The 14,483-nt window shown below is 41.4% G+C and overlaps 4 protein-coding genes across 4 annotated transcripts; 1 reads left to right on the forward strand and 3 right to left on the reverse strand.

Moving 5' to 3' along the window:
* Window positions 1-6,129: 6,129 nt before the first annotated feature.
* On the reverse strand, window positions 6,130-7,486 carry CBG25489 (the record flags this gene model as incomplete). Its single annotated transcript, XM_045241864.1, has 3 exons — window positions 6,130-6,273; window positions 6,866-7,101; window positions 7,306-7,486. The coding sequence occupies 3 exons, from the start codon at window positions 7,484-7,486 to the stop codon at window positions 6,130-6,132; spliced, it is 561 nt and encodes a 186-aa protein (XP_045099405.1).
* A 422-nt stretch (window positions 7,487-7,908) lies between these two features.
* CBG25490 lies at window positions 7,909-7,965 on the reverse strand (the record flags this gene model as incomplete). The annotated part of the gene is made up of 1 exon (XM_045241865.1): window positions 7,909-7,965. The coding sequence occupies one exon, from the start codon at window positions 7,963-7,965 to the stop codon at window positions 7,909-7,911; it is 57 nt and encodes an 18-aa protein (XP_045099406.1).
* A 21-nt stretch (window positions 7,966-7,986) lies between these two features.
* Window positions 7,987-9,017, reverse strand: CBG25491 (the record flags this gene model as incomplete). Its single annotated transcript, XM_045241866.1, has 3 exons — window positions 7,987-8,009; window positions 8,419-8,561; window positions 8,794-9,017. The coding sequence occupies 3 exons, from the start codon at window positions 9,015-9,017 to the stop codon at window positions 7,987-7,989; spliced, it is 390 nt and encodes a 129-aa protein (XP_045099407.1).
* A 1,240-nt stretch (window positions 9,018-10,257) lies between these two features.
* Cbr-lec-2 lies at window positions 10,258-14,226 on the forward strand (the record flags this gene model as incomplete). Its single annotated transcript, XM_045241867.1, has 8 exons — window positions 10,258-10,310; window positions 11,130-11,157; window positions 12,154-12,225; window positions 12,433-12,521; window positions 13,276-13,603; window positions 13,651-13,812; window positions 13,861-13,983; window positions 14,113-14,226. 8 exons carry the CDS (start codon window positions 10,258-10,260, stop codon window positions 14,224-14,226), a joined length of 969 nt encoding a protein of 322 aa, XP_045095165.1.
* Window positions 14,227-14,483: the final 257 nt, after the last annotated feature.

The raw sequence follows: 14,483 nt of genomic DNA on the forward strand, positions 1-14,483 counted from the left end.
CACAACTGTCGCCAATCAAATTTTCCATCTCGTTTTTTCACTACTCCTTCTTGCTCTTTTTCTTCTTTGTTTCAATTTTTTACTTTTTCTCCTCAGTTTTCCAGTAAAACCTCGTTAGTTGAGTTCTTATCTCATCTCACAAAAATTTCCTTCTTTTTCTTTTCTTTTTTTTCTTCAAAATTCCAAATTTCATTGCCTTCTTCTTTTCCTAGCTTTATCGTTTTCTCTTCGCCCAAATGCTTCTTGCTCAGTGAGCCCGAATTTTCGAATTTCCGCAAATTGCGTGCCAATTCGTGAAAAATTCTTTCCTCTTCTTCTTATTGGAGTCCACAACCACAGCATTTCCATTTTCTTCTTCCTGATAGATGTCAACTATTTTGGTTGCTGTTGTTGCTATTTTTTAGCTTCTTTATTTCCTTGAGTTTTATTTTTTTTTGATTTTTTTGGGTCCAAAAAAATTTACAGTCATTTTTCCAACAGTCATTTTTAGCGGTTACTTTTAGCGTCCATTTTTTTCAGAGTCATTTTTAACACTTATTTTTTAACAACTATTTTTTCAAAAGCCATATCTTCGAAAGCCATTTTTTAAGTGTCATTTTTTGAGAGCCATATTTTAACAGCCATTTTTTCAACGACGGTTTTTAGCGGTATTTTTTCAAAAGCCATTTTTAGTCTTAATTTTTTGGAGAGCCATTTTTAACAGACATTTTTCATCGGCCATTTATTAGCGGCCATTTTTTTTAAAGAGTCGCTTTTTGAAAGCCATTTTTAATGGCTAATATTTCGAAACCCATTTTTAAACGACATTTTTAAGCCTTCTCTATCCTAAACATCCCTCAGATTCTTCAAATTCCCATCTATTTGCCAAGTCTCTCTCTCTCTCTCACACAATCAGAAGAAACCAAAAAATTTTAGCGGATTACAACAGTTCTCAAAAAGTAAATATAGTGTCGTCTTTTCCGCTACTTCTTTTTATATCAAAACCCCCTTTCCTGTCTCCGAATTATGTTCTTCTTCACGTAATACAATCATTTGGGTGTCGGCACTAAGCTTCGGGTGATGAGGGATAAGAGAAAAGAGTCTGTGTGTTCTTGTGAGGAGAAGAACGGGACAAAAAAAACAGTAGAACAAATTTTGATAAGATTTGATAGTTTACGTGGGGTACTGTTTGCAGAAAGGTAGCGAGACAGTTCTGCAAGAAACTGACTCTTTGGTTCAAAGGTGATAGGTATACTGTACCATAGTCTTCTGTGGATTTAGATCCCCATTTGTTCAATTTCATTTCGCAACATTATTTTGCTGTAGCAATGTTCTGAAAGTTCCCTCCGAGAACAACAAAAAAGCTGTTCAAGCGGATATGTGTACGTAACCTGTAACAATGAGAAATTCCCTTTTTTTTTGGCGAATAATGGTGATTCAGGATTTTTCGGATGAATTGAGAAGCTCTAGAAATCTGAAAAAAAAACTTGGGGTTCTAGGACAGTTTTTTGAACGGCCTTAGAAATTGGACAGAAGTGTCTGATACCGTAAAACCTGTAATAGAAAGGTTCCAACCTTGTCAAGTTTGAGCTCAATTATCTCGGTTTCTTTAAAAGTTATCAAAAAGTGTTTATCTGAAAAAATATTTTTTATATTATGATAAATATTTTATTAGTTGACAAATTTTTGGTATCTCTTATAGGAACCAAGGTAATTGAGGTTAAAGTTGACAGTAAGGGGTGTTTCCTATATATGGTGTTCCTACATATAGTCTATATATCTCACTTCCTGTAAAATATATCAAAAAGTAGTTAACTGACAAAATGTTTATCATAATATCAGCAATAGTTTATCAGTTAACAAATTTTTGATATTTTGAATGGGAACCGAGATAATTAAGCTTAAAGTGCTGGGTCGCCACTCAGCTGCCAACCGCCCCGCCAACCCGTCCAGCATTGGCTTGATGCCAAATTTTAAATCGAGATTCCCTTTGGTGATAACGGGCAATTTTCTCAAAATTCTCAATTAAGATAGATGACAAATCATCTATTTCAAAAAACCCCAAAAGAAAAAGTTCACCAAATCTACAAACACCATAAATCAAATTATGTCATCTCCCCCCCTACAGTCGATTTGAATTAATTTCCAAAATTTCTAAAATATTTCATTTTTCCCCGCAAAACAAAAGACATATCGGAACCTATCACTCCAAATCAAATCAAATTGCCAGGTCACGTTCTCCCCAAAGTTTCTTATCTAAACCAACAACCACCGAATATAGACACAGTTCTCACAAAAGTGTAAACTTTTTTATTTTTTTGCCTCGCCGCATTAAAATTGTTCCTACTGGAATGTCAAAGAAATACCGACCATATGACCCGTGTCGGATGATAAATACCCTGTTTTTGGTCATCTGATCGTGACTCATCGAGAAAAATGTTTCATTTTTTTTCATCAGGAGTTTTTGGAAAGAGAACCCCCAATTGAGAACTTTTGGGAATCGGTGTAGAGGCAGCTAGTCAAACAGATTTTTTGGAAAATAGTGAATGAGATTCGAGGTGACGACATAAAGGGATTCGGAAGTTTTTTATCCCCCGTCTCTGAAACTATGTTGTCTGCATCATGTTGAAATCGAAATTGGAAACTAAACGGATTACCATCACCACCTCCCAGCAATCTATTAATACTTTCACAATGACAAACAAATATATACAGACACATGTTTTACAAAAAAGTGCATTTGATTTATGATCAGGTTTTTTTTCTACTTCATCACCTAGATTTTGAAATAACTGAGCAATTGGAGGTGGTGGTGGACAAAAGACAAATATTTGAGGGATGGGCTCCAAGAGGTCATATGAGTTTTGAACCGAGTAGCTTACTTATTTTTGTATTTTTGTACAAGACACAAAAATCTAGGAAAAAGTACAAAAAACACATTTTGTTATTCCGTACAAATTCCATAGGGGAATTACCGTAAAGCCTGTCATAGCCTGTCAACTTTGAGCTCAATTATCTCGATTCCATTGAAAGATATGAGAAAATGGTCAATTGATAAAATGTTTGTGATATAATGATGAATAGTTTATCAATTGACAGATTCTTGTTATCTTTCACAGGAATCGAGATATATTGGCTCAAACTTGACAGTGATACAGAAAACGTTAGAAAGCAAACAGAAAAGGGGAACTTTGAATCCTGAGTTCTTGGACATTTGAGCCCAGGTGCAAAAATGGGAAAATGTTATTAAGAAGAGCAAATATGGAGTTTTGTGTATAACATTTGTTAGATGACGGGAGACAATTATTAAAGGTTGCGTAGTTTGAAAAATTTATGGAAACTTTTGGAAAAATCAAAAATCGAATAGGATACTTAAAAAAAGGTTCAGAAGTGAAAAATCAAAAGCAAATGTTTCAAAAGGGCAACTAGAAGGATTTCGCAGAATTGTAAAATTTGAGATTTTGTTCCTCTAATATTTTGGGTTTCGAGGAATATGAGTTTCTGATTTTCAGATGTTTCTTACCGCATTTCCACTGAAAGAAGCCCACCCAAACCGCCGACTTTGAGCTCTATTATCTCGGTTCCTTATAGAGATATCAAAAATTTGTCGATTGATAAAATATTGGTTGAATTATAATAAATAATTTATCAGTTGACTACTTTTTCATAGCTCTCATAGGAGCCGAGATAATTGCGCTCAAAATTGACAGTCTGTAATTTTGAGGCTTTTATAATTTTGTATTTCGTAGTACGAGGTTTCCATATGTATAGTCTTCTGATTTTCAGATACTCGTAATTTAAAATTCATTTTGAATAAGAAACCGCCGTGCGTCTTGATTTTTCAGATCATGATTTTGGAGTCTCTGAATTTCTAAAACTGAAAATACCGTCTTTTTTAAATTGAAGCCCACTCAAATCGTCAACTTTGAGCTCAGTTATCTCAGTTCCCATAAGAGATATCAACAATCTGTCAACTGATAAAATATTGGGGATATTATGATAAATAATTTATCACTTTACCAATTTTTGATATATCACATGTGAACCGAGATAATTGAGCTTAAAGTTGATAAGGTGACTTGTCACTCAGATTTCGAGGATTTCGGTGTTTTCGGGCTCAAATATTATGGCCCCTCAAACTTTGCGATCTTCAACTTTTTGAAAAAGTTTTGAAAAATAATTTTCGTACTATTCTGGATCTCTGATTTCCCTTCTAAAGTTTCTTCCACCCTCATCCTTTCAAAACTGTACGATATTTGACACTTCCATGATCCCCTCCGCAACACATGAATCCTAAGGGTTCCCTCTCCTCCCTTCTCCTGTCATATTACTTTGTGAAACTCTTTTTTCAAGTCGTTTTTTTCCATCTTCTTTTCACTTCTTCCTTGTCCCATTTCATTACCGCCACATGTTCTCATCATCACCCACTCCTTTTTTCTCATCTTTGGTTCAAGCACATCTTGAAATCCGAGAGGCGTCCCGAAACGACGTGACGAGAAGAAGAAGTGGAGGATGTAAACTAAACTATTTCATGAGATTTTGAATGTTTCCACTTTCTCTCATCATCATCACTTTGCAAAAAAACCGGAAACATGTGGTGTGTTCTGTCATATAACCTTTGAAATCCTCGAGGAAATATGTGAAGAACACACATTTATCTCCAAAAAGAAGGTTCAAAAATAAACATTCGGGATAAGTTGAAAAGAGTCATGTGAGAGCGCAAATACACTTATCAAAATGACGCCCAAATATCAAATAGTTAGAGTTTCATTGAAAATGAACCAAGTATTCCGCAAGTCCTACCGTATTTTTCATGATTCGAGGAATCACAGAAGTCGAAAAATCCCCAAGGTAAGAAATCCTAGACTTTCTAAACCCATCTGTGTAATTAAATATTTGCCAACTAGTCCTAAACCAATTTCTCAAAAATAAAATTAAGAATTAGAGTCGGTGCTACTGTTTGTATTAGTGTTCAGTGTCTCGATTCCTCCTGACGAAAGGTCAATAATGCCGTGGCGCCCGATGGGTGGGCGCCCAACGGAGCATATGATTCTCTTTGGCTGATAATAACTGTTTGTATTCGGACCCTTGTGATCCGTTGAGTTTGCAAAGAGAGAGCATGTGATATTGTAGTTTGATTGTGATCATGAACACAATAAAAAAATTTTGGAACTTCTTATCACACCACCCGGAAGCTCACCTCCACAATCAGCTGATCAGGGGAAAATGTTAGTCTTGACAAAACCAACCACAACATAAGTGCATATGGGGTTACCCCTTCAAAAAAATTGGAAAAAAAGTGGTGCATTCTGAAGGGGGAGCACGACGTTCCGGGGGGAAACACCGGAAATACATGATTTGCAAAAAGAGAGGGAGAGAAAGGATTAAAGGGATATGTATATGTAATCGGAGGGAAATCCGATGAAAAAAAAAGTCTAAAGTGGAGCCACGTCAGAGAAAAGATTAGAAGAAGACGTTACGAAGATTTGGAGCAGAAAAAGAGGGTTACAGTATCATTGTGCTCAAGGGAAATCAGAAGTTCAGGTTGTTACTGAATGTCTTCAGAATCCAAAGAATCCAGAATTCCGGAATATCTGAGTTTTGAAAATTTGGTGGAACCATATTTCCATGATGCTTCTAATTCTGAAACCTGTAAATAAGAAGCATTCAGAATCCAGATGTCCTTCATCTTTGGGAATCCCCCGAGAGTCTGAATTCAGTTGTGTTCCGCGAGTCTTCAAATTCTGAAAATCATGGATCTGGAAATTCCGATTTTCAGATTTTCCTGATTCCCATCGGATCAAAAAATTTGATCTGAAAAAAGCTCCATCTGAAAATTTCAGCTACACAGATAAAATGCGAACGTATCCGTTACGGATGCTCAGCGTTCGCGAACTCCGTATCCGATCCGATTGTGAATGATAAACAAACGGATCCGTTCGCGAATCAGACAAAAGTTTAAGTTCATTTCAACCGCGCGCGAACGCTGAGCGTCCGTAACGGATTGTTCGCGAATCACCTGTGTATTCCAAAATGTGCGTATTTCGATACACAGATCAAATGCTTCCTTCCTCCTCACACAATAAACCATTATGCAAATCAAATGTGAACACTATTTTTTTTCTGTATGACAACCAGGAAAAAACCCCATCATATTTTTTCCCTTCCCCTCTCTTCTCCTCCATTTCGAACGATTCGTTTTAAATGTTCCGAAACCTTCTGGAACATTTCTTTAACACGAAGAAACCAAGAGTTCTTACGGTGAGTTCTGCAGAAGACGTCTGAATCTTGTTGCTCTCCGAGCAAAGGCTTTCCCCAAACTATTTTTCTCTCGGTGTCTCTCTAAACCTTTTCCCTCTTACCCGTATCAGTTTCGTCTGTCGTCTCTACACAATGCCACACTACTTCCAAACGTTTCCAGTGGTTTTTTTGGTTTGACATGCCGCGCGCCGCGCGCCTGCGCCAATTCCACGCAGTAGGAACAACGAGATGAACGAAAAAAAAAAGAACCAAAGTGATGAGAGAGAGAGAGAGAGAGAGTGCCCCCACCGAGATCAGTCAATACTCGTGTACACCTGTATGCGTCTCTTTGGCGCGGCGCCCTCGATAGGCCTAGGCCACGCCCTCTCCTCGAGGCCACGCCCCTTCAGTCCAAAGGGAGGAGAATAGTGTTGGCTCTCGAGAGGGCGGAGAGAACAACGATGGGACGAAAGGCCTGGTGTGCACTTTCAGACTCTCATTCCGACACACTCCAAGCCTGCAAAGAGGTGTGTGTCTTTTTTCTCGCGCTACTTCTTCGTCTTCTTTTTCCTTCCACTTTTCACTTCGACTTCATCTGCTAACTACTATGGCCGATTCGTCATCGTTCTTCTCATCGGCCTTCAGCTCGGCTAAGAATCTGATCCCGTTCGCCAAGAACACTGAGGATAAGCCAGTCGACGAAGTTGAGGCCAAGGAGGCCAAGGACTCTGCAATCCAAGAAGCCGTTCAGAATGCCTCTGCTGTGATCCACGAGGCATTCACAGATGCTGTTGAGAAGTTGGAGGAAGTGAAAGATGCTGTTGTGGAGAAGGTAACCCATGGAGATAAGAAGGAGGAGAACTCTGTTGAGGAGAAATTCGACTCTGTTCATGTTGAAGTTAATGGAGATGCAAAAGATTCTGCTGAGGAGGTTGCTGCTCAAGAATCTGCTCATGAAGAAGTCAAGGAGGCTCAAGTCGTGGTTAAGGGAGTTCTAGCTGATGGAACACAAATTGTTGAAGGCGTTTCTGGTGAGTCGATGACTTCTTCTGAATCAGTAGGGACCTTTTTTGTTATAGCTCATGCCGAGGCTCCAGCAGAAGAAAACAAGGAGGAAAGTGCTCCAACTGAGGAGGCTGTCCAAGCCGTTCACGTCGAGTCGACTGAAGCTGCTGCTCCAGCTGCTGAAGTTCCAGAAGGAGCCAAGATCGTGTTCAACGGAGTTCTTGCTGATGGTACCCACATCATCGAGGCTGTCTCTGAACATCCACCAGTTCATTTCGAGGAGTCTGCTCCAGCAGTTGCTGTCCAGGAGCATGTTGGTGAGGCTGTTTTGGCTGAGGCTCCGGCTGATCACAAGGAGGAAGCTCCTCCAGCTTCTGAAGAAGTTCTTGTAGCTGCTGGATCAGTACCAGCTGCTGAGCACAAGGACGAAGCTGCTGCGCCATCGGAGCACAAAGACGTTGCTCACATCGATCAATCCGCTGCTCAAGTCGTTGAAGAGATCATTGAGGCTGTTCACGTTTCTGAGAACGAGTCTGCTGCTCCAGCTGAAGAACACAAGGAAGAAGCTGCTCCAGTTGCCGCCGAAGCTGCTGAGCACAAGGAGGAAAACCACTCTCACGCTCCAGAACACGTCGACGATGTCGTTGAAGCTGTTCATACTGCTGTCGCTGAAGCTACTGAATCTCATGATGCTCCCGCTCCAGCTGAGAGACACAAGGAAGAAGCTGCTCCAGTTTCCATTGAAGAGGTTTTTGAAGCTGTTCACCTTCCACCCACAGAAGCTGCTCCAGCTGCCTCAGATGAGCACAAGGATGCTCCGGCTCACGAGGATCACAAAGATGAGGCTTCAGTTCCACTTGAGGAGGTCTTTGATGCTGTTCATCTTCCATCTACTGAAGCTGCTCCAGAGGCTCATGCCGAGGAACACAAGGACGAGGTTGCTCCAGTTCTTGATGCTTCTCCAAACGCCCCAGCTGAGGAAGTCAAGGATAACGTTGCTGTTCCATCTGAAGCTCATGCTGAAGCTCATGCTGAAGCTCATGCTGAAGAACACAAGGAAGATGCTGCTCCAGGTACAGAGGCAGCAGTCCAAGAAGCTGCACCATCAGAAGCTCATGTTGAGGAGCACGTCGAAGCTGCCTCAGAAGCCCCAGCCGCAACAGAAGACCACAAGGGAGAGTCTGCTGCTCCTACAGAAGCTCCAGCTCGTGCTGAGGAACACAAGGATGCTCACCATGAAGCCCCAATCGAGGAAGTCATCCAAGCTATCCATGTAGCCGCTACGGAGTCTGCACCAGAAGAACATAAGGATGAAACGGCTCCAGCCAAAGCTCATTCTGAGAAACACAAGGAAGAAGCTGCTGCCCCATCCGAGGAACACAAGGAGGAAGCCGTCCATGTCGAGTCGACAGATGCTGCTCCATCCGAAGCTGCACCAGCCCATCATGAGGATGCTGTTCCAGTTGAAGTTCATACCGAAGCAGTCACATCTGACGCAGCTCCATCAGTTGACGTTGAGTCTTCCGAAGCTGCTCCAGTCCACTCCGAAGAGCACAAAGAGGAAGCTGCTCCATCAGTTGAGGAACACATCGAAGCCGTTCATGTCGCATCCACAGAAGCTGCTCCAGAAGCGTCAGTTGCCCAGCGAGAGGAGCATCAAGCTGCTCCAGCTGAAGTCGACTCCGTCCAAGCCCACACTGAAGCTGCTCCATCAGAGACCCACGAAGAGCACAAAGAAGCTGAGGCTGCTCCATCTTCCGTTGAGGAGCACATCGAAGCTGTTCACGTCGCATCTACAGAAGCTGCTCCGGAATCAGCCGCACCAGCTGAAGAACACAAAGATAAAGCGGCTCCAGTTGAGACTGCTCCGGTTGAAGCCGCTTCCGAAGAACACAAGGAAGAAGCTGCTACTGAGGAACACATCGAAGCTGTTCATGTTGCATCCACAGAAGCTGCTCCAGAAGCTTCAGTTGCGCCAGTCGAGACTGCTTCAGTCGAAGCTCACTCCGAAGAGCACAAAGAGAAAGCTGCTCCATCAGTTGAGGAACAAATCGAAGCCGTTCATGTCGAATCTACAGAAGCTGCTCCAGAATCATCAGCTGCTTCAGTTGAGGAGCATCACCAGGAAGCTGCGCCAGCTGAGGCTGCTTCAGTCGAAGCTCACTCCGAAGAACACAAAGAAGAAGCAGCCCCATCAGTTGAGGAACACATCGAAGCTGTACCAGAAGCTTCAGTTGCCCAGCCAGAAGATCACAAGGAGGAAGCAGCTCCAGTCGAAGAGACCTTCGAATCAGTTCATGTTGCCTCCACAGAATCCGCTGCTCCAGAAGCTGCCGCCCCAGAAGCTCCAGCTACAGACGCTCCAGCCACCGACGCTCAAGTAGAAGAAGTCGCCGTCGCCTACCACGTCGAATCAGTGGAATCCGCTGCCTCGCCAGACAGTCAAGGTTTCGAGCATGTACATAACGACGCCGCCGAACACCCAGCTACACCAGAATCCGGAAGCGAGGAAACATTCGAAAAAGTCGAACATTCACAAGTCCAAGAGGCACCAACTTCCGAAGAGCACCATTCTTCGGAGCCTGAAATTGTGGAAGACATTGTCGAAAAGCAGATCGTCACCGCAGTTGCTGCAGCTCCAGTAAGTGGAGAAAAAACACTTTTTGAACTTTTCTATCCCTCTTTTCTTATCTTCTAAACTCTAAACTCCATCAATCATAAGTGTTGTGTGTATCTGTTTGCAAATGCCAACACACAAAAAACACCTGACATAGATTTCCGAAATTTCATTTTTCTTCTTTTTCTTCTTCTTTCAACTTGACATATCTCACATAGTTATGAGTGGGAGGAACAGCTCTTCTTGCATCATTTCAAAAAGTTCAAGGGGTCAAACATCTGGGGGAAATGAGTCATGGGAAAGAATCTTTAAAACAAAACCCCAAAATCACTTTCACTTCTCCCTAAACCACCAATTTGTTTCAATTCAGTCAGTCCTCCTCTTTTCATCACAAAGTATAGGTAATTGGGGGAGCGATGCAAACCGGTCCCCAATTTCAAATCGTATATACATACAGTGCGAGAAATGGGTTGGGCTATAGGCGGCACTGTCAAAAAAGATAATTTTTGTTTACTTTTTTGTTTGTGGTTTCGATGGCGAGAATTTATAGTGGCTTAGTTAAGTTTTTGAGCTAGACGGCAGACGACAAGCCACTCTAACTGCCTGCGCTCTCTCCAATTGCATACCAAAAACTTTAAACAAGTTTATCTCACTTCCTGTAAAATATATCAAAAAGTAGCCAAGTGGTAAAATGTTTATCATAATATCAAAAACATTTTGCTTGTTGGCAACTTTTTGGTATCTTTCACAGGAAGTCAGATATATAGGCTCAAAGTTTACGGAACACTATAATAGAGCGCTTCTCAAGCTCTCAACTTTGACCCAATTTATCTCGCTACCTGTAAAAGATACCAAAAAGTGATAAACTAGCAAAATGTTTATCATAATATCAGTAACATTTTATTAGTTGGCAAATTTTTGATATCGTTCACAGGAATCGAGATAAATAGGCTCAATGTTAGAAACTAGGGATGGCGTTCCATTAGTGTTTACTTGAAGAACACCCTAAAGATCATAACACACAAAGTTCTTCCATTTCTTCTTCCCTAGAAAGTTTCTCAATTGTTATTTTTGTTATCCCCATCAGATAGCCTCTTCTCGGTTCTCCCCCCACAACAACAAAAAATAGATTCAGTGTGAAAAAAGAAAAGAGAGAAATAGAGAATTTCGTTGGGCACGCCCAAAGCCGATATCATATTGTGAGTGTGTATCTCTTTCTTTTTCTCCGAATTGTTTCGCATTTCGATATACAAAAAAGCGACAAACTGTGAAATTAAATGAGTGAGAGAGACACTAACAGATTGGAAAGATACTTTGTTTATTGTCTGTTGTAATACCCAATTTTCCGCCTATTCGCTTCTTTTAAACTTTTTCAAAGGCGCGTGGTTTTTGCTTTTTCGGGTTTTGACAAGATAGCAATATTATTGAGTGATGAGTGATGATTGATAGCTTTAAAATTTTACATCATAACCCTGTGAATCTAGTCGGCTGGTGTGACGTTGACGCGTTGCAGCTTCTATGGCGTGTTTTCTGTAATAGAAACCCTCCCTATGCGTGCGTTTTGAGATCAATTATCTCGGTTTCTATGAGAGACATCAAAAATGTGTCTACTGATAAAATGATTATGATATTGTGGTGAACAATTTATCAGTTGACACATTTTTGATATCTTGCATTGGAAGCGAGATAATTGAGCTCAAAGTGCGAGGGTGGGCTTCTATTAGAGCATTCAGTGGTTTTTGGCTTCTTTGATTTAAGGTCGTTCGGCCTATCTTTTATATCCAAAGGCGTACTTCTGGACCCTTTAAAATCCAAGGCATTAAGAATCCTAGATTCTCTGGGATCTAGACATCCTAACATCTTAATTCCAAGATCAGTGTTCTATGGTCCCATATTCCCCACCTGTCCATCAAAAAACAACAACAATCACAAAATGAGTCATCTCTTCTAACACATCTCTTCCCTGTGATATTTTTCCAAGTGATAAAATAAGAAAGACACATATCTCTCTTTTTCTCTGTGCACTCTCGCCAATACAACTCTCTCTTATTTTTTCAACTGTTAAAAGGAGAGATGGAGACCCCATTTCAAGGCAATAGCTTCAATTTCCGTTCTTTTTTTCTCCATTCCAATCTTCTTTTTCTTCTTACTCCCAAAAAAAAAACTGAACCCTCTTCAATTTAAATGGAATTGGGAACCAATTCAATTGGGTTGAGAAGAGAGGAAATGGAGAGAAAAAAGCTAATTGAGTTTAGTTCCCTTCTCCTACCGTAACCCAGTGACACTTTTCGACTAAAGTTCCTCTTTTGCAGGAAACTCAACAAGAAGAATCATTGCCCAAAAAGCCGAGAACACTCGCCGAAATGTCTCATGAGTCCGCTTTCGTAAGTTTTCAGAAAAACCTGATATCAGATATTAGACCCTAAAGGTTTTAATTGGCTTTCCGACCGATGTGATGACACAAAACAAAATTCTCAATTCTTGTTTGTTATCACGCCACAGAGAATTTTTCTATCAAGGTCATTTGAGAAGTAGATGATATCAGAGGAATTCAGAATTAAGAAAAAAACTAGCATCTTGACATTTTTCAGCCAGTTCCATACCGTAGCAAGCTCACCGAGCCGTTCGAGCCAGGACAGACACTCATCGTGAAGGGAAAGACTGGAGAGGATTCGATCCGGTAAGCAGGGAATCTTGCAGGGACATACTGACACACAGATAGACACATAGATTGGAAGTTTTGAGGGTGAGAGACGCAGAGAGACGAGATCGCTCTCGTTGTCTGCGTTTCTCTATACAGCTTTAAAAGCATATAACTGGCGTTAGCATTGACCAAAATGAATGAGAATTACACCATTTTGAAGAGGATTTCAATTGCTTTTAAGTGATACAAAATGTTCTTTTATGTAATTTTCGATTTGAAGGCAAATTCCAAGAGAACAAAATGGGGGTTTCAGTTGATTTTGGGTTATTTTGACAACCAGAAGTCTGGAGCTCGCCTGACAGGTTACTGATAATTTTGAAAACTTTGGGCGGTGTAAAACCGACCTAGATTGAAAACTTTACAGAGTTTTTTGAAAATTCTTAGTTATCATTTCTGAAGACCACCCCCTTTGTTTTTGTACTGGAAACGGTGTGTCCTACAGAAATTGGAAACATCTAAAAACTGGGGAATTCTGAGAAATTCTGTAAATGCAAAGTTTTCAATCTAGGTCTGTTTTACACCCTCCAAAGTTTTCAAAGTTATCGGTAACCTGACAGGCGAGTTTCAAACTCCTGAAAACGGTCAACTGAAAATATGCTTTTTGAATTGGCTGGTACGGTAGATAGATAGATATTGACAGGATAAGGACTAGCTAGGATTCGAATAATCCCAAATTAGGACTGAATGAGCTCCGATCATTAAACCCTTTGAAAACTTCCGATCTTTGCAGCTTTACCGTGAACCTTCACACCGCCACCGCCGACTTCTCCGGAAATGACGTTCCACTTCACATTTCCGTCCGCTTCGACGAGGGAAAACTCGTCTTCAACACTTTCGCCAAGGGAGAGTGGGGCAAGGAAGAGCGCAAGTCGAACCCATACAAGAAGGGCGACGACATCGACATCCGCATCCGCGCCCACGACTCCAAATTCCAAATCTTCGTCGACCAGAAGGAGGTGAAGGAGTATGAGCATCGTGTGCCACTCTCCTCCATTACCCACTTCACCATCGATGGAGACGTTCTCGTCAACTACATCCACTGGGGAGGAAAGTACTACGTAAGGAGACCAGGATACAGTTTTAGATGATAACTAGTCATTTTCAGCCAGTTCCATATGAAAGTGGACTCGCCGCCGAGGGACTTGCTCCAGGCAAGACTCTCACTGTCTTCGGAATCCCGGAGAAGAAGGCCAAGCGTTTCCACATCAACCTTCTCAAGAAGAACGGAGACATCGCTCTCCATTTCAACGCTCGTTTCGATGAGAAGGTAGGCGTTCCTGGAATTTGGGATTCTAAACATGAAGTTTTTTTACAGCACGTCGTGCGCAACTCGTTGATCAACTCCGCCTGGGGAAATGAGGAGCGTGAGGGCAAGATGCCATTCGAGAAGGCCGTCGGATTCGACTTGGAGATCCTAAACGAGCCATACGCTTTCGCGGTAAGTGGTTGGAGGAGGTCCCAAGTCAGGCTAGGCTAGATCAGGCTAACCCAAGTCAGACTTGACTAGGCTTTACCTAGACAAAAGCAGTCCGAGTTCCTATGATTCTATAACAAGAACCGTTTTCAGATCACCGTCAACGGCGAACGCTTCGCTTCGTACGCTCACCGTCTCAGCCCGGACGAGGTCAACGGACTTCAAATCGGAGGAGACGTCGAGATCACCGGAATCCAAATCGCCTAAATCTTTGCCCCATTTTCTCAACCTTTTTCCTATCCATTCTGCTCCAAGCCCACCCATTCTTTTTCACCCCCAAACGCTCTTTCTCTGCAGAAAAAATTCATTTTAAAAAATCAAAAAAAATCTGAAAGTTTCCAAAAACTTGTGCTTGCTTCTGCGCTAGCTTTTTTATACTATAAGCTGTATATTTTCCATACTAGTCGCCCCGCAAAAAAATTAAAGTTTCTGTGTGTGAAATTCTAAATTTCGCTTGATTGTAA

This window comes from Caenorhabditis briggsae (assembly GCF_000004555.2).
Source record: "Caenorhabditis briggsae complete genome, chrII, whole genome shotgun sequence".
Taxonomy (NCBI): domain Eukaryota; kingdom Metazoa; phylum Nematoda; class Chromadorea; order Rhabditida; family Rhabditidae; genus Caenorhabditis; species Caenorhabditis briggsae.